The sequence below is a fragment of the Polypterus senegalus genome, chromosome 11 (assembly GCF_016835505.1).
Source record: "Polypterus senegalus isolate Bchr_013 chromosome 11, ASM1683550v1, whole genome shotgun sequence".
In the NCBI taxonomy this organism is placed as follows: domain Eukaryota; kingdom Metazoa; phylum Chordata; class Cladistia; order Polypteriformes; family Polypteridae; genus Polypterus; species Polypterus senegalus.
Genome location: NC_053164.1, coordinates 18054544 through 18080592, shown reverse-complemented (window position 1 = coordinate 18080592; position 26049 = coordinate 18054544). Strand labels below are relative to the sequence as shown.

Below are 26049 nucleotides of genomic sequence, written 5' to 3'. Positions count from 1 at the left end.
CAGGGGGTGGCGAAGTGTACTAATCCTTTTTCTGTTTCCACTGCAAACCACTTATGGGAAATTTGGCCTGGCCCCAATGATGTCACTTTCGGTTCCGTTCCCAATGATGTCACTTCCTCTACTGGCCCTTAAAACCACCATCCTTAACCTTAGCAGCTCAGGTGTGTTTTGGACTCGAACCTGTACACATCTGTACATCAAAAATTATCCATTGTAAAATATTAGCCCGGCTACAGACAGACACACAGACCAACAAATTCCAGAACACACACGTTAATTGTTCTTTGACACAGCACAATGCACAAACCCCAATAAAGCTCCATCCTTTCTTCTTTTCTCCGACCGCCTCTACTCCTCTCCCACAAGCTCTGTTCTCCCGACTCCGGCTCGCTTGCTGGAGTGAGGCGGCCTCTTTTATACCACACCCGGAAGTGATCCAGGTGCTCCTTGATCAAGTTCCTGCAGCAGAAGTACTGCATGGGAATCCGGTTCCTCTTCAGGCAGCACTTCCAGGTGTCGCAGAAGTGCTGTAGACCGCGGCTCCGGAACTGTCCTGGCACCCCTGATGGTGGCCACGGGCCCACGCAGGATTGAGCTTCTAAGCTCCAGTCCTATGACCCCGATGTAAACCAGGGGGGCTGCCCTTTCGTTCTGGGGGAGGTACTGCTGGTGATATGTCCACTCCCCCGGTCCTTTCCTCAAAAGGGCATCCCGGCCGGTGACATTGTCTTTGTCTATCACACTATAGTGCAGCCAGGAACAATAAAAGGGTGGCTGCCACAAAACATTTTTGTGGCTCCTTATTATTTGTCTTCGACACCTCATAATTTTCAACTGAACTACTTAAATTTTCAGTAAACAAAATCTGAAAGACTTTTTCACAAATATTAGATGAGCAGGAAAAACAAATTTATTCAAACAATATACCGTATATACTCACAGATATGTTCTCCTGCAGATAAGTCGGGACTTAATTTTACCGTATAATTTATGGTATTGCATAATGTCGGTCATATAAGTCAAATGTGGAAAACTCACGCTATTGGTCCAAGAGATTATGATATGCTAACACCCACCCACCTGAGAGAGTAACCACGGAGCACACGGCCTTTTTTTTCTCTTTATTGTGCCTACATGACCACACAGTAATACCCGAACTTTTCCGAAGCGTTGTTTGCACTGATTTGTGTTTTTTGTATCTCACCCCCCTCATATACCTTTATCATAAGAGCATCCCTTATCTACGATGGAGTGTTCGATCAGAAGAAATTATGAAGCTGATTTTAAATTAAACATCGTTGAAGTAGCGAAAGAAATTGGTAACTGTGCTGCTGCAACAAAATTCGATGTGTCTGAGAAACTGATGCGAGATTGGAGGAGGCAAGAAGATGCAAAAAAAAATAAAATGTAAGTGTCGCATTTTTGAACGAACGTATAAGTCGGGGTCTGATTTTATGATTGATTTTTAAGACCCGACTTATACGTGAGTATATATGGTGTTCTCGTTTCTTTAAGACTTTTGGTATATGTCTTATTCTGTTGGTCTCTTTAGAGACTTTTTATTTAGGATTACGCTTTTGAATTTCTGTTTTTTGGACTTTTCACTACTTTGGGTCATTCTTGTGGTTTAGTTAAATTAATACCCCTCTTTTTTTTGTTTCATATTATTGTTATTTTCCCCTGGTATTTTTCCAATGCTTAAAGGAATACTCTACCTTAAAAATTCTATTTTTCATGTGTTACTTACCTCATGTACTTTGTAGCAGTGGCCAAGAAAAAATATAATCTGATGCTTTCATGAATAATGAAGATAAGAGAATAGAATAGGACCAAATGGTGATCAATTCTCACATTATGCATGTCACATAATCCACATGACAAGTCATCCAGTCAGAGGCTAACGATTGTTAAACTCAGGCAGCACCAAAATGATGCGAGGGCTTTAAGAAAGCAGAGCCCCCAAATCACTCAAAATGCCCACTAGAGAGTTGGAAACAGTCAAACAAAAGAGCAAGGCAATAATCTTTATAAAGAAAAATACTCCATGGAGCACAAAAGGACACAGAAGGAGGCAAGCAAGTCCCAATGCAAAATCCACAAGAATGTGTCAAAACAAAGCATTAAGGCTGAAAAATCCAATAAATCCACAAAAGCAATAATCACAAGAACACACCAAAACCACTGAGCGCTTTCAATGAAGCACAAGGGACTGCTTGTCCCTCTGATGGAAATGGACAAGTGGCCCCACCTTTTGGGGAACCACCGACAAAATAGAGGGAACATGATAGAAGAAACATAGACACATAGAAACTATGATGAACAAATGAAGAATGCATAACTAAACAAATAATAAACACAAACTGCAATATTAACATTGTGAAAGATAGAGAGCGCTATAACCTGACACACAGGCACCAGTCCAAGCACACATTAATTTTTTTTCTATTTAAACAGTTCCAGCAAGCACAAACACACTTTCTTTACTTTTCTTTTGCTTTTCTTCTCTTTACTTTTCCTTCCTTCTTTTCTTTTTCTTTCTCCTCCACTCCTCCTCGGCAAGCTTTGTCTGCCTCTTCCTGACTGGCTCCCCGAGTAGTGGCTGCTGGCTCCTTTTATAAGGCACCCAGAAGTGCTCCAGGTGCTCGTTGACCTAATTCTGGCAGCACTTCTGGCCGTGGTAGAAGAGTTGCTCTCCAAGGCACAGCAGCAGCTGCAGCACCCCCTGGTGGCTCCCACGGATCCCAACAGGGCTGCACCAACCTCCAACTCCCATGAAGCCCTGTGGGAGTCCTAGGCACCCTGCAAACCAGGGAGGCTGCCATCTAGCGCTCTGGGGGAGGTCCCTGTCTCGGTCAAGCAAGGACCTCAGCCTTCCGCTACAACATAAACTAAAGCATCAAAAATAAAAAAACCTAAAAAGAGAAATCTGAACCCCAGCCTGCGGTGGAACCCTGGTAGAAGCAACACAAATGTGCAAAATGCATGTTTGTTTAGCTAAAATACTGGTCAGTGAATAACTGGAAAGTGAAAGTAGTCCACAAACAGCAAGCCCCTTCACACGGGGTCAGGTTTTTGAACTGAAGACCCACCTCTCCTCCTCATCCATTGGTCAAGAGTCCAGTTCTTTCTCCATGAAGACATGACGTTCTACAGTAATTTTTCTCAGCCACCATATCGTTTTTGGACAGACTGTTTCTTTATATTTACTTTTTTTGAGATTGGGTAGTTAACCTCTTCTTGTTTACAATTAATTCATTGGCTATTATTAATTTTGATTATATTATTTAATGCTTTCATTAGTTAGTCTGTACTTACATTGTTCTTTTAATTAATTCATGTTTAGGGTTCATTTTCTGTTTATTTGAGGAAATTGTTTGGAATTGTTGTGTGACATAATAACAAATTAATGAACTGTTTTTGAGAGGCTCTTTCACAGTTTTGGCCCGAATGTTTTTGAAATTCATGAGCTCGATTACCATGACACGGAGTGTTCATTTTTTAAAACAATGGCGTATTTTTAGATGTGCACATCTACTGTTCAGTACATCTCAGGAGGATTTGTCTCAACTACAGAGTCACACTCTGGCCTTGTTTAATACACATCTTCTTACAACAGGAATGCCTTCCACATCAGGATCAGACACCACAATATTGATTTCTAGAGCACATTTTCAACAACTTGCTCTTTTTCCACTTTTCTTCAAACGTAATCAGTTGAAATCAATCAATCAATCAATCAATCAACATTTATTTATATAGCACATATTCATACAAAAAAATGTAGCTCAAAGTGCTTTACAAAATGAATAGAAAAATAGAAGACACAATAAAAAATAAACATAAGTCAACATTAATTAACATAGAATAAGAGTAAGGTCCGATGGCCAGGGTGGACAGAAAAAACAAAAAAAAAACTCCAAAGGCTGGAGAAAAAAATAAAATCTGTAGGGGTTCCAGACCAAGAGACCGCCCAGTCCCCTCTGGGCAATCTACCTAACATAAGTCAAACAGTCCTCTTTGTATTTAGGGTTTTCATGGAAGGACCTGATGATGATGGTCACGTAGACTTCTGGCTTTCAGTCCATCAATGTTGGTGCATCAGGATGCTTTGAGTAGGTGGTGGTGGCGCAGGCCATGCAATGAATGACCTTAAATGGTGAAAAGGTAAACAGTGAACTGCCAGAGGTTTATATTAAAAGTTTAGGTTAGGGATAGGGTTGCCAGATTAGAAAATTAGAAATTGTATTTGTTAATTGCCATTTTCTTGCCATTATACAGAAACCACTAGCAGTAGTTCAGAGGGTGACATAACACAGTTGGGTTCCAACTCTGCTTTAAGACACACAGAGGGTTTTTAAAGTAATCAACAGGAGTTGGGACGCCTGTGCAAATTGTGTGCTTCAACTTGCAAGGCTTCATTTACATTAATTGCTGCAGAACATCTGTAGGTTGTAACCTATTTGTTGTTCCCTGATGAAGGCCCATTTGTAATTTTCTGATATTTCCTTTATTTTCGGTTTTTGCTAATCTAAACTTTACATTTAAACCTCTGGCAGTTTACTGCTTACCTTTTCACCATTTTAGGTCATTCATTGCATTTCAACTGATTACATTTGAAGAAAACCTGAGGTGTTCTGAAACATTTGACCAGTACTGTATAAAGCATGGCTTAGCCAATAGGAGCACAGCCTACAGTCCAAAATGTTTTTCATACTTTTTATTATGAATGAATTCTAGCTACAGTAACTTCCAGATTGTGTCTATAATTACACTGTAACTACTATGTAATTATCTGTATAAGTACAGTGTAACTACGAGTTATTACTCCATACTTACTTTGTAATACAAAGCAACGCTATAGTTAATTACTCAGTTGTCATTGTTATTCCACAGTTTATTTAATTACAATATAACATTTTATCACTGTTCCAAAAACAAGTGTTATTACATAGTTACATCATATCCATCCATCCATCCATTTTCTAACCCGCTGAATCCGAATACAGGGTCACGGGAGCCAATCCCAGCCAACACAGGGCACAAGGCAGGAACCAATCCTGGGCAGGGTGCCAACCCACCGCAGGACACACACAAACTCACCCGGGCCAATTTAGAATCGCCAATCCACCTAACCTGCATGTCTTTGGATTGTGGGAGGAAACCGGAGCGCCCGGAGGAAACCCACGCAGACACGGGGAGAACATGCAAACTCCACGCAGGGAGGACACGGGAAGCGAACCCAGGTCTCCTAACTGCGAGGCAGCAGCGCTACCACTGCGCCACCGTGCCGCCCTACATCATATCTGTATTTTCAAAATGTAATAAAAACATCAGGGCATGTAACTACAACTAAATAACAGATGTTCCATGGTCTGGGCAATTGTAATGGAGAATTGCAGTGATAACTGCATAGGTTTTCGATGGCATTTCAAGATCTTTTTTAAATGGTGAAAACACCTTTGCAAAACACTTTTGCTTCATGGATCCATTATCCTAAGATGGAATTCTGTATGGAGATATGTGCTGTAAAAGGCGCTATATAGCGCCCGACCCGGCACAGACCACGCAGAGGCAACGTGTACAAAACACACAGGCTTTTATTTTTCTTCAGCTGTGTGACACGTCTTCCCCGTGCCACACAGCCCAAACACAGTCCCAAAGCACCAAATAAAACACAAACCACAATTCTCCTTCACCTTCTCTTCCACCACTCCTCTGCAAGCTTAGTCCTCCTCCTCCCAACCCTGGCTTCGATTGCTGGGAGGCAGGCCCTTTTATACCCCACCCGGAAGTGATCCAGGTGCCTGACCAGCTGGTCTTAATTGCTGATAAACCGTCCAGTGTGGTGGCTGGCTCTCTGCAGCACCCCCTAGCGGCCACCCCATCTCCCAACTGGGCTGCTGTGGTGGACTCCATGTCCCGTGGAGCCACGGGGGAGATTGAGGAGGAATCCATTGCCAGGGAGAGTGCCCCCAAGCGCCCCGGGGAAGGTATTGCAAAGTCCATGATGGCTCCCCCGGGACGTATGCATCAGAGGACCCGGCTGTCCGTCACAGTGCTTAAAATGTGTATGTTCTACCCATGTCTCTCTATGTCTTCTTCATGGGTTTTACTGCCACATCCCAGGGACATGTGATTTGAACGTTTGAATTTGAATATAATTATTTATTGAGGAGCAGTACAACGAAAAACATTTTATTTATTCGAGTTTGAACAAAAATCTTCTGTTTCAAGTAAGTACGTACTTTATGGTTTTGTTTTTTTTATCACAGGGGCTGTCGAAATTGTTTGGTAATAAAAGTTTTTATTTCTTCAGATAATAATATGACAACCAAAAATGAAATGCAGACAGTACAGTTTGGACTATTTGTACTTATTTTGAATTTACATATTTATTTCATAAATGTCAAAAATGTTAAAAAAAAAGCTTGTATTTTTTTTGCTTTCATTTTCGTTAGTGCAGGCTTCGATATTAAATGTCATATTCCGTAGTCCTTTTATCTTTTTCAATTTTTAATTACAAGTGATTAAAATGAAAAGTTTGATATCTAGTGAAATATTTAATATCGAGTACTGTACAAATGTATTAATTTGAGTAAGTAAAGTGAATGACTGGGGGGTTGACGGTTTTAAAAGTTTTTGGTAAAGGGGTCTGCGGGGTCTCTTGGTTTAGAGCGTGGCCCGAATTCCAAAAAGCCCTCTCCCTGTTCGTCTCTCTGCTGCTGCCCATAAGATTCATTGTAACCATTTTTCCGCAGCGGTTACATCCCATTTAAAATGTCATCTCACATCACAATATCGCCACAGCTGTTGCCTAGAAACCGCAGGCACTGCCAATGGTGAAAGGGGGTGTGGCCAAAAGGAAAACGCTGACGTGTGCAGTCCAGGAGATTTAAAAATGTCAGACTCCATGTTGTAGGTTTGGAATGCTGCTGACGCCAGAAAAAATGCAAACTTATTGGGGATTATTTTGGATTTACAATCGGATGTGATGTGCCGAGGATTTCAAGGGTTATTTTTCAATATGCAAATGTTGACACTAAAAATATAGCTGAATGTTTAATGTCATTGCACTCTGACTCATCTTTAGATGACATTTTATATTCATTTATGTGAAGACGTTACGGGTCAACTGTCTCTGCTATTGGATGTAATATTTTCCCAGTGAAGAGTCCCGAAGTGAAGCTCAATCTACAAGGTGCCATACAAGGCTTGAGCAGTCAAACATATCGATTAAAAATAAGCAATTTTACAAATTAGGTGAGGACATTCAATCCGTCGAGCTCAACTTGGCTTCCACAACCTGATTTCACATAGCCAAATGCCGTGTATATTATGGGATGCCCTCCCTCATTGCTGCCAAGTTGTTCAAATCTTTTTAAATGTCATAACTAATCACCAAAACCAAAGGCAGAACTTCACACCACTTGTGAGACTCGTATCAGCACACAAGCAAACTAAATGAAAAATACGAGGAGCAACAGCTTGTCAGCACACAAATATTCAGGTGTGGAAATGAGGGACAACTTGGTGAGGAAAACGTTCTCCGTAGTAATAACAAGCCTCGAGTGGGACGTGGGAAATGCCAAGCAAAGACACGGAAAAAAACTCCAATCCCGCATCAACTTTCATGTCTCGTTCAGAACGCGGCTGCGTCTGTCCAAGGTCTTCTGCACCTTCAGCTTGCTTCATGGAAATGAGTGAGACGTTTAAAAAGTTTTACTTTAGTAAAATTCAAAGCAAAAACAATTCACACAAAATGAAGAGAAAATAAAAAGGAAAAGTTATTGCATAGGATGGTTCTGGTTAAGACTCACATGTCTTGTTGCATTTCTTCAAGTTTCTTTTCATTACCACATACGTAACATTAGGGTGGTCCACAACTAAAGTGGCTATGTGATTAGTAAACAACAGACAAAGGAAAAAGAACATTCTAGAAAGTAGACGTTTCCAGAATATTCTAGTAGTAAGTAGGATTTTCAAAAACATTCTAGAAATAAATAGCAGCTTTCAGAACATTATAGTAGTAAGTGAAAGTTGCCAGAATATTCTAGTAGTAAGAAGGAGTTTCTAGAATATTCTACTAGTGAGTAGGAGTTTCAAGAACTTTCTAGTAGTAAGTGGAAGTTTCCAGAACATTCTAATAGTAATTGGACATTTCCAGAACATTCTAGCATTAAGAAGGAGTTTCAAGAACATTCTAGTAGTAAATTGAAGTTTAAAGAATATTCTAGTAGTAAGTAGGAGTTTCCAGAACCTTAACTCCTATTTAATATTCCATTATTAAGGAGACGTTTCCAGAACATTCTAATAGTAAGTGAAAGTTTCCAGAATATTCTAGTTGTAAGTGGAGGTTTGCAGAATGGTCTAGTAGAGAGTAGGAGTTTCAAGAACTTTCTAGTCTTAAGTGGAAGTTCCCAGAACATTCTAGTATTAAGGAGTTTCAAGAACATTCTTGTAGTAATTAAGAGTTTCCAGGACATTCTAGCAGTAAGTGAAAGTTTCCAGAATATTCTAATAGTAAGTAGGAGTTTCCAGAACCTTAGCTCCTATTTAATATTCTAGTATTAAGGAGGAGTCTCCACAACATTCTAGTAGTTAGAGAAAGTTTCCAGAATATTCTAGTATTAAGTGGAGGGCTGAAGAATATTCTACTAGTGAGTAGGAGTTTCAAGAACTTTCTAGTAGTAAGTGGAAGTTTCCAGAACATTGTAATAGTAAGTGGACATTTCCAGAACATTCTAGCATTAAGAAGGAGTTTCAAGAACATTCTAGTAGTAAATTGAAGTTTAAAGAATATTCTAGTAGTAAGTAGGAGTTTCCAGAACCTTAACTCCTATTTAATATTCCATTATTAAGGAGAAGTTTCCAGAACATTCTAATAGTAAGTGAAAGTTTCCAGAATATTCTAGCTGTAAGTGGAGGTTTGCAGAATGGTCTAGTAGAGAGTAGGAGTTTCAAGAACTTTCTAGTCTTAAGTGGAAGTTCCCAGAACATTCTAGTATTAAGGAGTTTCAAGAACATTCTTGTAGTAATTAAGAGTTTCCAGGACATTCTAGCAGTAAGTGAAAGTTTCCAGAATATTCTAATAGTAAGTAGGAGTTTCCAGAACCTTAACTCCTATTTAATATTCTAGTATTAAGGAGGAGTCTCCACAACATTCTAATAGTAAGTGGAAGTTTCCAGAACATTCTAGTTGCAAGTGGAAGTTTTTGGAATATTCTAGTAGTAAGTAGGAGTGCAAACTTCTACTTACCATTCTAGTATTAGGCAGGAGTTCCAAGAACAATCTAGTAGTAAGTGCAAGTTCCCGGGATATTCAAGTAGTCAGTATGAGTTTCAGGAACACTCTGGTATTAAGAAGAAGTTTCCAGAATATTTTAGCAGTAATTGGAGTTTCAAGAGCATTCTCAAGGTAAATAAAAGTTTCTTACTTCTAGTTTATTGCAGACTACGCAGAAATATTTAGAAACGTCTGATAATGACTGCTGCCTAAATAAAGTGCTGTAAACTTCACAAGTGGCGAGTCGTTATTGATACGCGCAACATTCGTAACAGTCGTAACAGTAACAGCGTGTGACTTTCATATTGGAGTTACTGAACTAATAATTCCTCAAGTTTAAGATCTGACCCATAAAACCAGTTCCTTGGAACGCCAGCCTGTCGTTTATCCACAGCAAGACCACCACGTGGACTCGTGTGCTTCAGCTACATTTATGAGTGCACGTCAATCCAAGATGATCGCAGATTGTCAGTCTGGTTTATGTCGCACAGTAGAGTGAAGCGCCACTTAGAACCCGAGCTTCTCTCAATGACACTGAATTGTTATCAGTTCTTAAGCCAAAGAAATGGAGGCCTTGGAGTGTGAGGCTGGTGGAGTCCTGACTTACACAAAACACATATGAACAAAGAGTGCTGGCCCCGTGAAGATTCACATACGCAGTGAACGAGTTCTGTAACTCTTTAAGCCCACCTCTCGCTTCATCTATGAATATTTATCTTTATTAAACGGTGTGTGCGCTGGGCTGCCGGTTCACTTTGAGCTTTTTTATTTTTCAGAAGACCTTTTTACACTTTTGATTGGAGGTGAGTGTAACTTTGATTTGGGGTATTGTGTAATTTTTTATATTATTTATTTTTCAGGTTTTTAAAGGACACAGTCACAATTTTAAGAATGCATTTATTCTTGCACTTATTAATTGAATTTGTATTATTTATGTGTAAATGTATGCCTCCATTATTGTCCTGCTGGTTCTCAGGCCTTACTGCACGTTCTTCAGTCCTGAAATACGTTCAGTGAAGGACCTTGGGGTATGAAAGACCTTCGATAGAGAGGTGTGGGCCTCTCCTAATCATGTCCATTCAACTGAGTGGACCACAGGTGTACTCCAAACATGTCAATGATGACCCACAGGGCCAAAGCAAAGGGCCTGAATGCTTGCTATCAATGAGTGCGTTTACAGGCACACACATAACTAGGATAACCCGGTCAAGGTTACAAATCCACCGAGGTCATTAAACGGTGCAAAAAAATAGCTAAAGGGCATCATCAGCCACCATAAATCTGAAAATAAGTGTGGTCATTTTCTTGAGTTTCATAAATATGCTGAGTCCTCCATGCACTGTGAAGTAAACAGCATGCATTCCCCCATTTTTACATCCTCACCCTGAGCCATCGATGATTTGCTGTATAAACATTGGCTGCTGTGTCACCCGATCACGCTGTTTCAACATATCTACAGCAAATAGCTGGATTAGAACTAAGCGGACACTATCTCTTATATATATTTCTCTTCTGGTTCATCCTGCTTCCTCTTCAAAACTGGTCCCCCTCACATGCAGCCCACACGGCATTTTTTTGATTCCTATTGATTCATCCTGCTTCCTCTTCAAAACCGGTCCCCCCTCACATGCAGCCCACACGGCATTTCTAGATTCCTATTCCTCTTCTTCCAAACCCTTCCCCACGCTGTCTGCAACCTCCTATACGCCCCCACACAGCTTTTCTCGATTCCTATTCCTCCTTCGGACTACCGAATTCCCCGCTCCTCTCTCATGACCCCATTGGTGTCACGTCACCACCCTATATCTAGCCTGACCGCGTGACCTTTCACTTCAGCTATGTGCCTGGGAGTCTTTTCCATAGCTTGCTACAGGAAGGTACTCTCTCGACCATTGGCATTGGTTTCGCTCCTTGCTATTTTCGTTATACTGTGACAGTTGTTTCCTAAGCCTTTGTTATAAAATGAACGACAGTATCTTCTCTGTCGATGGGTTTTTGTACAACGTCATCTCTATTCCAGGATCCGGCTACTGCCTGTTCCTATCAGTGGGTTATTTCTTGACACAAACGGTTGACGAAGGCAATGCACTCTCACTACGACATAGGGCAGTAGATTTTGTTGCATCACATTGGGACAGATTTGGAGACGTTCTTCCTGTTGTTGTTTCTAACGCAAGTCAAGTTATCACAACAAGTCATGAGTACTATCAATACATGGCAACATCTGGAGTTTATGGTGGTGAAGCTGAAATTCAAGCACTTTGCGTCACTATCAACGATTCTCTAAATATTAACAACAAAGTTCTTGATCTTATGCAGGGTGGAGAAGTGACCTTCAAGAGTGTAGATACAGTGGTCAGTGATGATCCTAATGATCAACTAACGTACCCACAGGAGTTTTTACACACCTTCACACCAACTGGCATGCCTCCCCATCTCCTACATCTCAAGGTGGGAGCTGTAGTTATGCTCCTCCGAAATATTATGCCATTAAAAGGTCTTTGCAACGGAACAAGACTCATCGTTACCCGAATACATTCAAATATTTTCGAGTGCAAACTGATCGCTATCCAAAATTCTGAAACAATCTTCATTCCCAGAATCTCTCTCCTTCCTTCCCACACCAATCTCCCTTTTAAATTTAAATGCATACAATTCCCACTCAGACTCGCCTTCTCCGTGACTATCAAAAAGTTCCAAGGACAAACGTTTGCAAAGATTTGCGTTAATCTACAACAACCAGTCTTCAGCCACGGTCAGTTGTACGTGGCTTTTTCTAGGGTTAGATCTTTCGACTCATTATCTGTTGTCTCCAGCAAAACACCTATTCACAACTGCGTCTTTCAAGAAGTATTGCTTTCTTCTTGGTTTCTGAATTCCTTTGTCACCATTTGCTGTTCCTATTCTTACACCGCCGTATGCTAGTTTCTGTAGAGCGCATCAGCACACTCTTCTGCCTGACTATGCGACTGAGCCCTACCGATACGTGTCGTTCTTGATTAACACGCAGCGCTGCTGGGATAAAAGTAGCGCAGGGATGTTTCCTTCAATAAAATACGTATGACGTCAGGTTACTCGTTACTTTAGAAAGTAATCGGACTACGTAACGCACATCACTTTTAACGTGTCACCCTACTGCTCTCGAGGTTCTGCTGCTGAGTTTAGCACTGCGCGTTCAGATCAATAATATATTTAGCGATTTCTGAAATACCGAGACAGATTATTTCAGCCAGGAAAAAGGAATCATACGATCGCCTGAACATTCATCTTGTGTACACTTTCTACCTGTGTCAGCTAAGCAAGTGAGCAAAGTGCAACAGACATGCGCAGTTTACAAAAATCCTTAACTGTACCCCAGTTACACGGCCAAAGATCTGGGCTACTCGCAGAGAAACGTACGTCTGTTAAGTCAGGAAAACACTGTGCGATTTTAGCCATGATTTTAAGCCTGATTTGCAGTTTCCTCAAATTTCCGTTTCATTGGCCGTGGTCTCACATGCAGTATGAGAGGGGCTGTGATGCCCGATTTTATCTTCAGATTGAGCTGTCATACGATCAGAAGCATTTCTGTCGTGTCAGAAATTTCAGTCGACTGTCTTATAGCGTGAATCGTCTCATGGGCTGATTTTCTAATCTCGCCCCCAACCTTCCCAGACTTCTTTGTGCAGCGACTGCAATAAGTGTGCAGTGCACTTTGGGTCCTGCCGTTGTCGTGCTCATTTTTTTCTTGTTTGATTTCAAAAAGCTAAAAAATAATATAGAAAGATACACACAACAAAATGTCCAACAACAGAAGTATCTTTGAAAAGTTTTACTGGAAAAACAAAATAAACACACACAATAGTAGATATGTAAAATGGACAGACCGCCTTGTACTTCCCAATCATTTACGCATCCAGTTACACATTTTTCTTTTCTTTGTAGTTTCAGAATACAATAAGCAACACTGCTCTGCCTCTGACCATATTGCTTTTTTGAATAGTTAAAGCTGTGCTACCTGTTTTCAGTTCACCATGCAACGAATATATATCTGTGTTAATTGCCATTTCGTGTAGGATTTGTAAAAGCAGTGTTAATGTTTCATGCACCATCTGTTGGAATGACAAATGCAATGCAAATATCTCTGTTATATGCTATTTGGTATGGGATTCGTAAAAGCAGTGCTAATGTTTGTGATGCACTATCTTTTGGAATGACAAATACAATGCAGATATCTCTGTTATATGCTATTTGGTATGTGATTCATAACAGCAGTGCTAATGTTTGTGGTGCACCATCTGTTGGAATGGCAACTGCAATGCATATGCCTATGTTATATGTGATTTGGTATGTGATTCATAAAAGCAGTGTTAATGTTTCAGATGTGCCATCTGCTGGAATGACTAATACAATGTATTTTATTACTAAAAATGTTTGTGATTAGCTATCTTTGGATTATAGAGATATAGCAACCCAATAGACACACAGATAAAGACGCATATACTTTTATTAAGGTCAATGTCAATGGACAAGGCTGTGCCATCTGGGCCAAATATTGTGAGCAGCCAGCCATGCACTACTTTATCATACATTGCAAGTAGTCACTTGATCGTGATTCCTAAGAACTGCTCAGTGTATGTGTGGCATTAACCAACTTTCTGAGAGACCAATAACCCAATTTCTCTAACCAGAATTAGGGTGAGCAGGGCATTTTAGGATCCAGGTTTTGTGAATAACCAGGTTATTAAAGTGCATGTAAACGCTCTGAATGTAAGTTTTCAGTTGTTTAGGTGCATTGGCATATAATGCTCAAAGCACCTAATTTGAAAGCCCTCGTCTGTCAGTCGGTCTGTCTGCCTGCATGAAACAATACATCTGTTGAGATGTGGCACACTTGTTCTTCAATGCAATTTGTCAAGACAGTTCAATTTTCATTTCAATATCTCGAACGTATCATGATTTGCAAAGTTTTAAAATTTCCCATTAAAAGGCACTGGCAAATTGGCAAACTCTTCCATGTTAAAATGGAGAAACATTCTGTGTGACTTCAACTAGGAATGAGTCTCAGGTTTGAGGGAGGTTGCTTGAACTTGTCTGCTTTGTTTATTTTGTGTATTTTCCTCTTTTATTCGTCTGACAGCCACTCAGATGCCCAATGCGATGTGATGGCAGGCACAGCACAGGCACAATCAGCTCACACAGCGGTGCCTTTTCTTGCTGCTTTAGGTAAATTAACCAACACAGGACAAGAAAAAAGTCATGACACTATAAATAAATAGATGGGGAAAGCAAATATGTAGGCAGGGCCGGTGCCACCATTAAGGCAGATTAGGCATTGGCTTAGGGTGCAGATCATAATGGGGGGCACCCAGCAGCACAGTTGGCGCACTAATAAGCTTGGCCTAGGGTGCAAAATCATCCAGCACTGGCACTGGTTGTAAGCATATATAAGACTGCGTTGATTAAACAATATAATCTACAAATTATTATTGTAAAGAACCAACCTTATCAACCTGCAGCTACATGATGTTTGAACAAATTAATAATACGGGAAAGACACAGCTGCCCTAACTGATACAAACACAGGGCGGGTTTAGAAAAGGACAGCGGTGTCGGGAAGTGGGGGGCTTCATTGACTTATAAAGCCCCTGATCTCTGGTGCCCAGGCCCTGATCTTTCAGTCCCAGATATAAATGAACAATCACAGCAGGCCCCTGATTTTCTTGCCCATCGTGTTACCATTCGCATTCCCGTTATTTAATAAATCAGTTCCTTTCCAAGTTCATGCTTATTTATATAATTTTAACGAATTACTGCGTTTAACTCCTATTAATAACTAGATGGGGAACTTGCTTCAGTTCCTTTTCTCCTTTCATAGGGTAACATTGATCCTGATTTGATGCTAGTATTGGTCATTTTGTATTAATAGACATTTTCAATTGCTAATTATTGGATATGGTTCTATTGGGTTTACTTTCAAAAATGTTATGTTTATGAAAATTGCACAGCAATTAGTCAGAGACCCTCCGGCACTAACACCCATCAGTCGATGCCATTGTGACATGTCTTCTGTGTTTCATAGCCATTGAGCCACCACAAGCCACTTTTGTGCTCCGTTTTTAACTCCGTTGTAAAGTTCTGTTAAAAAGCACACATTTAATGGGGTCTGTTAATAGATGGAATTGCATTATATTGTAGCTATTAATTTTAAATATGGCTCATTGTTGCAAAAGTATTTAATAAATAAAAAAGTAATAACTAACTTTGGGATGAATTAAAAACAGAATGTGAAATGCTCCAACTTTCCTATCAGTTAACTTAGACGCCGAACGATCCCGAGTGTTACGTTCCGCCGACATTGTCTAACTTGTTTTATTGCTAATGAATTTGTTAAAGGTTCTAAAATTCTGTTTTCGCTTTGTCGTTCTGAGGCTTTTGCTTGCTTAGGGAAAAATTAATGGAAATTAATGGGGGGAGTTGGAGCGTCACAGTTGACTTTTTTTAGATTCCTTTCATGTCCGTGCGGGTTTCCTCCAGAGAACGCAGAACGGCCCTCGTAATTCTGCCCGCTGTTGGTGTGCGTGTGTCGCTATGGGAGGGCCTCCCGAAGCAGCATCGGAGTAAACAGTTTCAGAAAACAAACGGCCGATTGCCACGTCTTGATTTGGGAGTTCGTGCCGGTGGTTGTTTACTTTGTGTCTCCCTCCAGAGAATGTCCCCAGCGCTCTCTCTCTCTCTCTCTCTCTCTCTCTCTCTCTCTCTCTCTCTCTCTCTCTTTCTCTTTCTCCTTTCAGGATGGCAGACCCTGTCGTGATGTAATCCTGTTAGGTACTTCGTCTGCTCTCCGTCTCCCAGGCAATCGGCTGTTGTTCCTAAAGAGCGGAGTCGCTGCGGTCCCTCGACAAGGCTGTTCTTTGCTGCGTGTCTTCCAACAAGATCAAGGCGTCAACGAGCTCGTTCTGACGAGAAGTGCTAACGAGGTCTGCTGTCTTCTTCCATGTCCCCGACCTCTGACGGCATTACCTGCCGTCTTCAGCATCTCTAAGCCTGTCAAACGAAATTTTCATCAGTGATTAAACTTCGGCTCGTTCTCCGTCCCGCTGATTATAATTAAAAGTGTGAGTCAGTTCTTGATCGAGTGCATTGGCAATTGGCAGAGCAGGGATTCTGCCAGATGGAAAACGGGGTGGTTGCACGAGCGCCAAGTGAAATTGCTGGCAGTTTTAAAAACAATCAGTGAATATATAATGTCTGAACGGCTGTTCTGCCGTGTGTGAATCAGAGTTATGTTTTCATGTTTTTTCCTTTTATACTGGACTGGTTTTTCATACGATTTAATGTCCTAGACAATCCCCATATAATTATAATCATAATAATAATAATAATAACAGCTTGTCCCTAAAGCCGCCTGAATAAGCCCCGCCCCCGACGCTGAACTGGGTTAGGCGGGTTTGTCCCTTCATCAGTGGAGGGGTGTGGGCGTGTCCGTATTAAAATGAGACGCACCGTCCGGCGGTGTTCGGCCCTTGATGAGTGGAGGACTGTGGGTGTGTCCGCATTAAAATAAGGCGCACCGTCCGGCGGCGTTCTTCACAATAACGTCTCATCAGTGGCACTTCACTCACTTGGTTGTGTGGTAGAACCATCGCCTGACTATGAGCAACTGCATTGCGGGAGAGGTTATTTGTCTATGAAGTTGGTTCTTCATACTTTGAAAAGACTCCGAAAAAATGAAGAAAACCAAAATGTACCTAGCATCATGATGCAGCAGATCAAGCCGACCTGAACTGAGCCTGTGTGAATGTATGTGGTAAGAGACCCTTTAAAATCAGGGGCCTATTGGTATTTTATTAATCTGTTGTCATCTTTTACTTATGGAGTTTGTTATGCATCAATTTTTTTTTTTTTTTTTCTGGAACCTTCATGTTGGTGTTTCTTTTATTGACCAAAAACGTTCCCCTGTGGCATCACTCTGAAGAACGCATCCGGCACCTTTATTTCTAATGCTGTACTGAAAGTGTGGAGTTTGCATGGTCACTGTTCCTCCATTGCCCTCTCTACAATTAGAATGGAAATAGCCAGGTGTGTACAGTTTGTTGCATAACTCATGATCACTTCAGTTATCAGTTACACATAATCAATATTAACGGATGGGTGTCCTTTCACTATTAGTGTAGGTGGGTGGAGATTGCAGGTTCTTCCCATAATTGTTTGTTTCTACAGGGGACCTCGATTTTTATCCATTCCAAAATAAGCAGCACTCTGGTTGACTGATGACCAATGTCATAACTTACCACACAAATGTGAGGGGTACACCCATCGAGGGGATCACATTTCTGCATGATACATTACCCCCAGATACATAACACTCCTGAAACTCATGGTTCATCATTGGCACTTTATTGGGTTGTGTGGTTCCTTGTGGAACCCTTGTTTGACAAGAACCTTTTCATTCTGGGAAGGATTCTTTGAAAAGTGTCTTAATATGTAAACACATCAGAAATCTTTAATGTCTAGTATAGGTGACCTAGTAGGAAGAAAACATGAAACAGATCAAGAAAACATGAACCTTTTGGGATTTCAGAAATCTGATATTATACTGCTTGTGGTTAATTATGGACCCTAGAATGGATCTAATTACATACAGTAAAAGGTTCTTTCTGGAACCTTCCTGTGGATGACACCTAATAATGGTTCCCCTATGGCTTTGCTCTGAAGAACCGTTTTGGCACTTTTAGTTTTAGGAGTGCATGTGGTCAACCCCGCCGGGATAGATGGAGACTCCCCGTGATCCTGAGCTGTACAAGCAGTTTAGAAAATGAACAGATGAGTGCATGTTGTGTGTGTGACAGTAGGTGATGTTCCTGCTTTGTGCCCTACGATGGCTGAGATAGGCTTTACCTGCCCCATAACCTTGTCCCAGATAAACAGGCTAGAAAATGAATGGACGTGTTCTTATATGACAGATAGAAAAAGAGTCTGCCCATTCTGCAATGGACTGGTGCCCCAACCAGTGCTGGTCTCTTCAATGCACCTGAAACGACCAAGATAAGCCCCTGAATTTGACAAACTAGAGATGGAGAATCTACTGTATAATAATAATAATAATGATAGCAATCAGATTTTTTTTTTGAACAGCCAAAGGTTCAGAATGAGCTTCATCAATGGCAGATACAAGAGGAAAGCATGCTGGGCCCAACCCTAGATGGGATGGCAATTCATGAACATTAACTCACCCGGAGCCATTTTACAGCAGTGATGTCCTGTTCACATGGGGCTTTCTGGCGAAACAAATAAGAAACTGTGCCTCCATCAATGTTTGCAATGCTTCACTTATATAACATATTAGTTAGTTAAGTATTGTAGCGCCTCTCGGTCTGGACCTCAGACATGCTCCAGAGGTAGCCAGGGGGTTGAGGACACCAGGAGAAGCTGGCTATGAAAGCACTGTGGGGAGGTGCAGGTACAGCACTTTAAAGGTCACTTCGACTGCATCTCTTGACTGCTAAAGTCCGTCGGCCCTGAAGCGAGGAAGTTGTCATGAACCCTGGCCTTGAAGTCAGCATACGGACCCCTATAGAAAGTGTGGCAGATGGGTTGCCTCTGACCCTGGGTGAACAGAGTGAAGCATAGCTAGGTGGCATGTATGAGCAGACAAAGCAGCTGGGAGCACATGCTGCGGCAGAAGACCTAAGGCAGCAGACGTCTTTATAGCCACTTGGTGTAAAGTGGCTAATTCCATTCCTCCATATCTGGAACCCGCATGTCATTATAACATTATAGAAAATCTTAAGGGAATTGACAATCCAGGGTGGTCATGAATCAGACTTTTCACAACCAGAAGCAGAGAAGGCCCAATTAAAGAATCTGGGGCATCTCAGGGATGCTGTTGCCCCCGCCTAGCAGATGATGGACGTAGGCCATGCATCTGCTATCATTTATTACTACAAAAATGCATGATTTCGCCAGAAGATGATGAACACTCTTAAAAACAGAGATGCCAAAGTGGTTCTTCCAAGTGATGCCATAGGGGAACCATTTTTGGGTCACAAATGAAGCATCCAGATGAAGGTTCCAGAAAGAGTCTTTTATTGATTTAGACCTACAACAGACTCCTTAGAAAGCCACAAACAGATGATAACAGATTTGTGGAACACCACTGGGCTCCTGATTTTAAAAGGACTTTCACTGCATACAATCTCACAGGATAAGTTCAGGTTTTTGTGACCTCTTAGCGTCCTGCTAGGTCGCCTACGAGACATTAAAGATTTCTGTTTTATCTTCATACAGTATGAGGATGTTTTTCAAATCCCAAAGAACCAACTTCAAAAAGGGTTCCTCTCAGGCAATGGTTCTACGAGGAACCACACGGCCCAGTAGAGAGCCATTAAAGATCTTTTATTTTTAAGAGTGCATTAACCTGGGATGATGCATCACATAGTGAAGCATTTCAAGTGCGGTTCTCATGACAGTCATACCCCTCAGCTGTGAATAATAAGTTATTGCATTGGTCATCAGTTGATTAAACTTACTTACTTTGAAACAGATGGAATTTGAAGTCCCCAGCAGAAATCCACATTAACATGGTGGGAACATACAGACTTGTCACGCATGTGTGTTTAGGGGACATCTCAGTGGCTCTCAGAAAGAGAGAGCCTCTCGCGGGAGCAGAGTAGGGCCGCTGTCACTAACCACTTCTCCTTTTTTTTCCACCCACAATTCCGAGGCTCGCTCACCCTGAAACCTTTGACCCACTTCTGCCACCACTCTGAAACCCCTGCCTCTGCCCGGGCCGGTTTTGATACCCAGTCCACTCCTGCCAACAGTTTCCTGATTTCAAAAATACTCTCTCTGCATACAACAACACAGGCAGAGTTCATGGGTTTATTCATCTGATGTGTCCTACTATGTAGCCCGCCGTACATTAAAGATTTTCATTTTGTCCTCATAGGTTGACCCTTTTCAAAGACTAAGGATCTAACTTCATATGTAAAGAGTCCTTCACAGAATTAAAATATTTTGTATTTATCCTAGATAACGTAGCACGCAGAGTGGTGGTCCCCTCGAGAGTCGTACCACTCCGATTTGTGTAGTATGTTATGCCATTGCTCATCAGTCAGTCAGACTGCTTATTTGGGAATGGATGAATGACTCCTTCCCAGAATTCAAATGTTCTTTGTCAAGCAAGGGTTCAACGAGGAACCACACAATGCAATAATGTGCCAATAAAGTTTCAGTGTTTCTAAGAGTGTACAGTGCCTAATTAATTAATTAGCGCATTTCTTTCTACCTGCAGTGGGCTGGCGCCCTGCCCGGGGTTTGTTTCCTGCCTTGCACCCTGTGTTGGCCGGGATTGGCTCCAGCAGACCCCCGTGACAATGTAATTAGGATATAGGTGGATGAATGATGGATGGATGGGTTTCTAGCTACTCGCAGTGCTTTACATAGACAGTGAGGAGCCCCTTTAACCATCACCAACATGTAGCATCCACCCGGCCATTCTTGTGCCACTATGCTCAGCCCACAATAGCTTTTTGGTGGTGGAGGGGTGACAGAGACACTTGGGGATGATTAGGGAGACCAGAATGGACAAGGCCATGTAGGACATCATTGCACACTCTACTCTTTTTTAAATTCTAAATATGCCCAGGGATATTTTATGAGCACAAAGAATCAGGGCTGTGGTGGGCTGGCACCCTGCCCGGGATTTGTTTCCTGCCTTGTGCCCTGTGTTGGCTGGGATTGGCTCCAGCAGACCCCCATGACCCTGTAGTTAGGATATAGCAGGCTGGATAATGGATGGATGGAAGAATCAGGAGTTCGGTTTAAGTTGTCATCTGAAGAACTGCACCATTTATTTAGTACAGAGTCCTCGTCACTGCACTGGGGCATTAGGAGCCACATACAGACCACAGTGTAAGCGCCCCCTGCTGGCCCCACCAACACCTCTTCCTGCAGCAGCCTAAGCTTTCCTGGCTGCTCTCCCATCCAAACATGCTTAGCTTCAGGTGCTTGAACCAGAAGCCATCAAGTATGATCACTGTGCCACCCACTACCCATATACACATACATGTGCTCTAAAATTACTCTGGTATATCACTATCAATGTATTACTTTTCATGTTTTTTTCTAAAAACGCAGAGGAATATCATTAGTTTCAGTATTCACCCAAAAGTTGTTTTTTTGACAGCAAAATGGCTCATTTAAAACACTAATTAAAAATACAATACTTATTTAATTAAAGGAATCGTTACGTTCACTAGGAAGAAAATAAACCTTTCACCCACCACAGAAACTTTACAAGGAATGTAAAAGTTAGCCAGCCGAGTCATTGGACACCAGAGAGGGATTTGTAATGTGCCGGATACAAGATTGTCAGTTCCTTCCTTTGTTTTTCTTGCTTTAAAAAAAATGATTTCCCGGATAGTAAACGGCCGCATGGAGATTCGGTATAGCTTGAAAAATCTAAACACAGAAGTCAGGATTAAAAAATAAAAACGCATATCAGATATATTTACTAAAGGCAGAAAAGCCGTCATTTCCAACAGCACGGACCTGCGAGCTTCGCACAGGAGTTCTTCCAGTCTCAACGCACGGACATCTTACAGGTGTGAATTTTTTTTTTATTATTATTATTATTTTATTATTTTAACCAGCAGACCGAAGGGGACTGCCATAGGAAGGCACCTAATAAGATCTAAATATAGTATGCATATGCAATATGACAGGCAGCATTTCACTCGGTATAAAGCGAGTCCCCTCTGGACAGCGCCGGCTTTGTTCCTTCAGATCAGAGCGGGACGGTCTCTTACCATTGCCATTATTTATTGCCTCGCATTGCGCTACCATGACTGTACGAATTCCGTTTCGGCCATGCTAAGCAAAACGGGTTGACCGAACTATTGAACATGTCACATAGGCCATGTCACATTCCCGGCAAAGGAAAAAAAAAATAATAAATAAATGAACTGTGCATCAAGGAGACAAAAGCGACGAGAGAGTGTGCAGCTTTCAGTCACTTACCCGTCAAGCTATCGTAACAGTCAATCTCGGTGCTCTCGATGAGTCGCTTCTGCTCCTCCGTGAGCTTTGTATTGGTTTTGCTGCGCAGATTGACCTCGGACCCCGTCGTGCCCTCCACGACCAGGACCCCCTTAAGCTGGAGCAGCGCACGATGATACTTCCCGATCGCTTCTCTAAATTTCTTCTCCTTGTAGCAGCGGTTCCCCTCCACTTTAAACTCCACCGCCTTTTGAATTTTGGACTCCATTTCCACCTCCGCATTGACTCGGTAACACCCTCCACCGTCGCCGCCTGCCGCCGCAGCCAGACTCCTACCGCCGGCCTCCGGGTAGCTTTTAAGGCTTTTGATCGAATGATGTTTGGCTTCCATGTCTTTCATTGACGCTGAAAGGCCATGTCTTTTAAATTCAAACGCCTGTTTTCTCTGAATGATCTGAAACAATGTACTGTGCATAAAGGATTGGAGACACAGAGGAAGAAAAATAAATAATAAATAAATTGTTTTAAAAAAATGACAGGAAAAAAACAATCCCAGTCTCTGGTCCAGCCCCTTTTCTCTCTCTCTCGCTCTCTCACTCTCACTCTCCCACCTCACTCTCTCTCTCTCTCTCTCTCTCTCCTCGGCGGCTCTCCCTTCTCGTAATAAAGACAGGGCGGTTGGGGCCGCTCCTCAGTCCAATCGCGTCTCCAGGCTCGCAACCAAAAAGCTCAGCTTCAGCACCACAGACAGCGACCGAAGCAGGCGCTGAGCGCACGGCATTCTGGGTAGGGACCATTGCACCTCTCTCCCTCGTTCGCCAGTCTGACATCCACAAAGCCAAACGGTCGGAGAAAGGGAAAGGAAAGGGGGCTCGAAGAGGTGGGGGTACGGATCGTATTTAAAAACTTCTCTGCTTGTTTTTTTGCACTGACATTTATCAGTCTGAACAAGTACACATTGAGCTTACCAGCAGGTGCGCCAGCAGCGGTGTCGCCATTGGTGACTTTACTTTTAAACATGGGCGGAGCTTGACATTGAGGCTTGTGGGGGCAGACGAACCATAAAATCATTTACGCATTTCAACCGTACTGCTATATAATTATATCGTATCCTAAGTCACTCATAATAATATAAAGAAACAATAAGACCTAAATATTAATACTGCCTACGTTTAAAACTTTGAAAGTATGGGAAAAAAGTTATAATATGACCTAAATATTACTTTAAAAAATACGTTTACAACTTTGAAATTATGAAAAAGTACAAAAGTTCCATTAACGATACTGAAATAAGAGGAGTCTTATTTGCCGCCCGATGCTTGTTGATTTAGAACCCATCTTCCCTTCGTTCCTTCTCCGGATAAAGGGGTTTAGAAAATGGATGAATTAATGTAAGGTTAAAGCACTTCGAAATTTTGATTTGCTTCATGAAATATATCTAAATATTTTGTCACGGCGCACTGTCTGAAGTTTTGTTCAAACTGCCGCCACCACCCCGTTTGGACAGGCTGCCAGATCACGGGCACGCGCGCGAGGCTTTACGGTCATTTGAAGATCTGCTTGAGGAGCGGCGATCCAACGCGTAAAAGAGGAAAATACTGAAAATAAAATATATACAAGCTGAGCTAAATATGAAACAGCAGTGTAATGCGTAATTTGTGTAGTAGAGAAAAGGTAAGTGGCGTTAAATGATCGTATTCGTTGATTGATAACATATTTACAATAGCTGTTACCTTAAAAGAAAAAATAACCTTTATTATAGATTAAGTGTAGATAGTGCATCTGTTTTTTGGGCGGATTTGTCACCCTTAAACTCCGTAACTAAGACCTTGTCATGTTATTTTGTGTCTTACGTTGATGATCAGTCATTTTACAAATGATCTGCAGTAACAATATATTAACTGAGCACATGTAAATGGAGGTAATAAAAATATGTTTTTACATTTATTGTGTTCATCAGAATTATTTATGAATACTTTGAAGTCAATTCATTTTTTTTCCCGGCGCTTCCTGCCTCACCGGTACGAGGAAACCTCCACTTAAGATACGCCGTTCTACACATGGACATATATAGATAGACGCCGCATTCGCTGTGTTGCCCAGTCGACACGATACGTCAGCGCGTCCGCCATATTGCGAGTGGCAAAAGTGCCATTTAAACTAATACAGGTAGACGTGGAAACCGGGTTTTCTGATGAAAAAACAATTACGTTTAAAACAGTATTGTTTACATACAACAGATTTTGGCTAATCGTTTACATGCACTTATTTATATTCATTTATACACTAATAATGGCAATTATTAAATAATAATAATAATAATTATTATTATGAAATAATTCCTCCCATATAAGTAACATTTCTCGGACTGTCTTCTTCCATCTCTGAAACATTTCTAGACTTTGTCCTGTTCTTACGCAACACAGTACTGAAGTATTAGTTAATGCCCGAGTCACCTCACGTATAGATTACTGTAATGCTATTTCTATCTGGTGTCCCACAAAAACTTATCCATCACTTACAATTTATTCAAAATTCTGCTGCCAGGATAATAACCTGCTGTTCTAAATCCACTGATCATATTACACTGATTCTCTCTCAACTTCACTGGCCCTGAAAATTTAAAGCTCTCCACACCTCACTGATCTCCTACAGACTGACACTCGTCTCGCTCACTCAGATTCTCATCTGCAGCTCGACTTTCTGTACCACACATCAGACTCAGTGCTATGGGAGCTCGAGCGTCTCTCCTGGTGCTCCTCAACTCGGGAATTCTCTTCTCTCCCATATTCGTCAGCTCGACTCAGTAACACATTTTAAAACTGCGCTCAAACCTTATCTTTTCAAACTGGCACACCAATTGTGAATTTTGTACTGTTACTGCCAGTAATCTTTTTTTGTTTGCTAATTATTGCTTTTTGATTTATCATTCTTGTTTTAATTTTACTAATGTTGTTTAATTTTATTGTAAGGTGATCTTGAGTGCTAAGATTATAAAATGGGATTTTCTAATGGCCAAATATTACCAAAACAATTGTTCAGCCTTACCTATGAAATGTAATCCCCGGGATCTGGTTTGGAGCGTACAGCGGTTTATACAATCCCAAGCAGCACATTATTCATTACTTCACTCCACAGCAGTGCCACTCGCAATATGGCGGCGACGTTGACGTACAATGCTGCTGATCATGTGGCATCTAGTAATTCCATGTCTATGGTTCTACTCATCTTGATGTCTACTTATACAAGATGTTGATGGGGTTTCCCCCCATTTTAGGCTATCTAGACCCGAAAAACCTCTCACTTTCTTGGTCCGTATTTTGTGTAAGAAATCACACCGTTGTGATAAAGAGTAAAACAATGGGTGTCCAAAGCAAAAATGTTCAAAAGGACCTGAAGTTGTGCAGGCCACATCAATCGACCCCATAAAAATGGAAATTGGTAATGCAGGCGTGTATGTGGGGGGGAGGGGGTCATTTTATGATATTTCCAGGTTGCTGATCTTAAATAGGGCAGCACGGTGGCACAGTGGGTAGCGCCGCTGCCTCGCAGTTAGAAGACCTGGGTTTGCTTCCCGGGTCCTCCCTGCGTGGAGTTTGCATGTTCTCCCCGTGTCTGCGTGGGTTTCCTCCCACAGTCCAAAGACATGCAGGTTAGGTGGATTGGTGATTCTAAATTGGCCCAAGTGTGTGCTTGGTGTGTGGGTGTGTTTGTGTGTGTGTCCCGCAGTGGGTTGGCACCCTACCCAGGATTGGTTCCTGCCTTGTGCCCTGTGTTGGCTAGGA

At 41.7% G+C, this 26049-nt stretch overlaps 1 protein-coding gene across 1 annotated transcript in view; it reads right to left on the bottom strand.

Annotated features, from left to right (window-relative positions):
• Positions 1 to 23046, bottom strand: part of ttc9b (tetratricopeptide repeat domain 9B) — a 116837-nt gene extending 93791 nt beyond the window's left edge. The window contains exon 1 of the mRNA XM_039768112.1: positions 22286 to 23046. Within this exon, the coding sequence (XP_039624046.1) occupies positions 22286 to 22739 (454 nt within the window). The 5' untranslated portion in view covers positions 22740 to 23046. The remainder of the gene's footprint in view (positions 1 to 22285) is intronic.
• Between the last annotated feature and the right edge of the window lie 3003 nt (positions 23047 to 26049).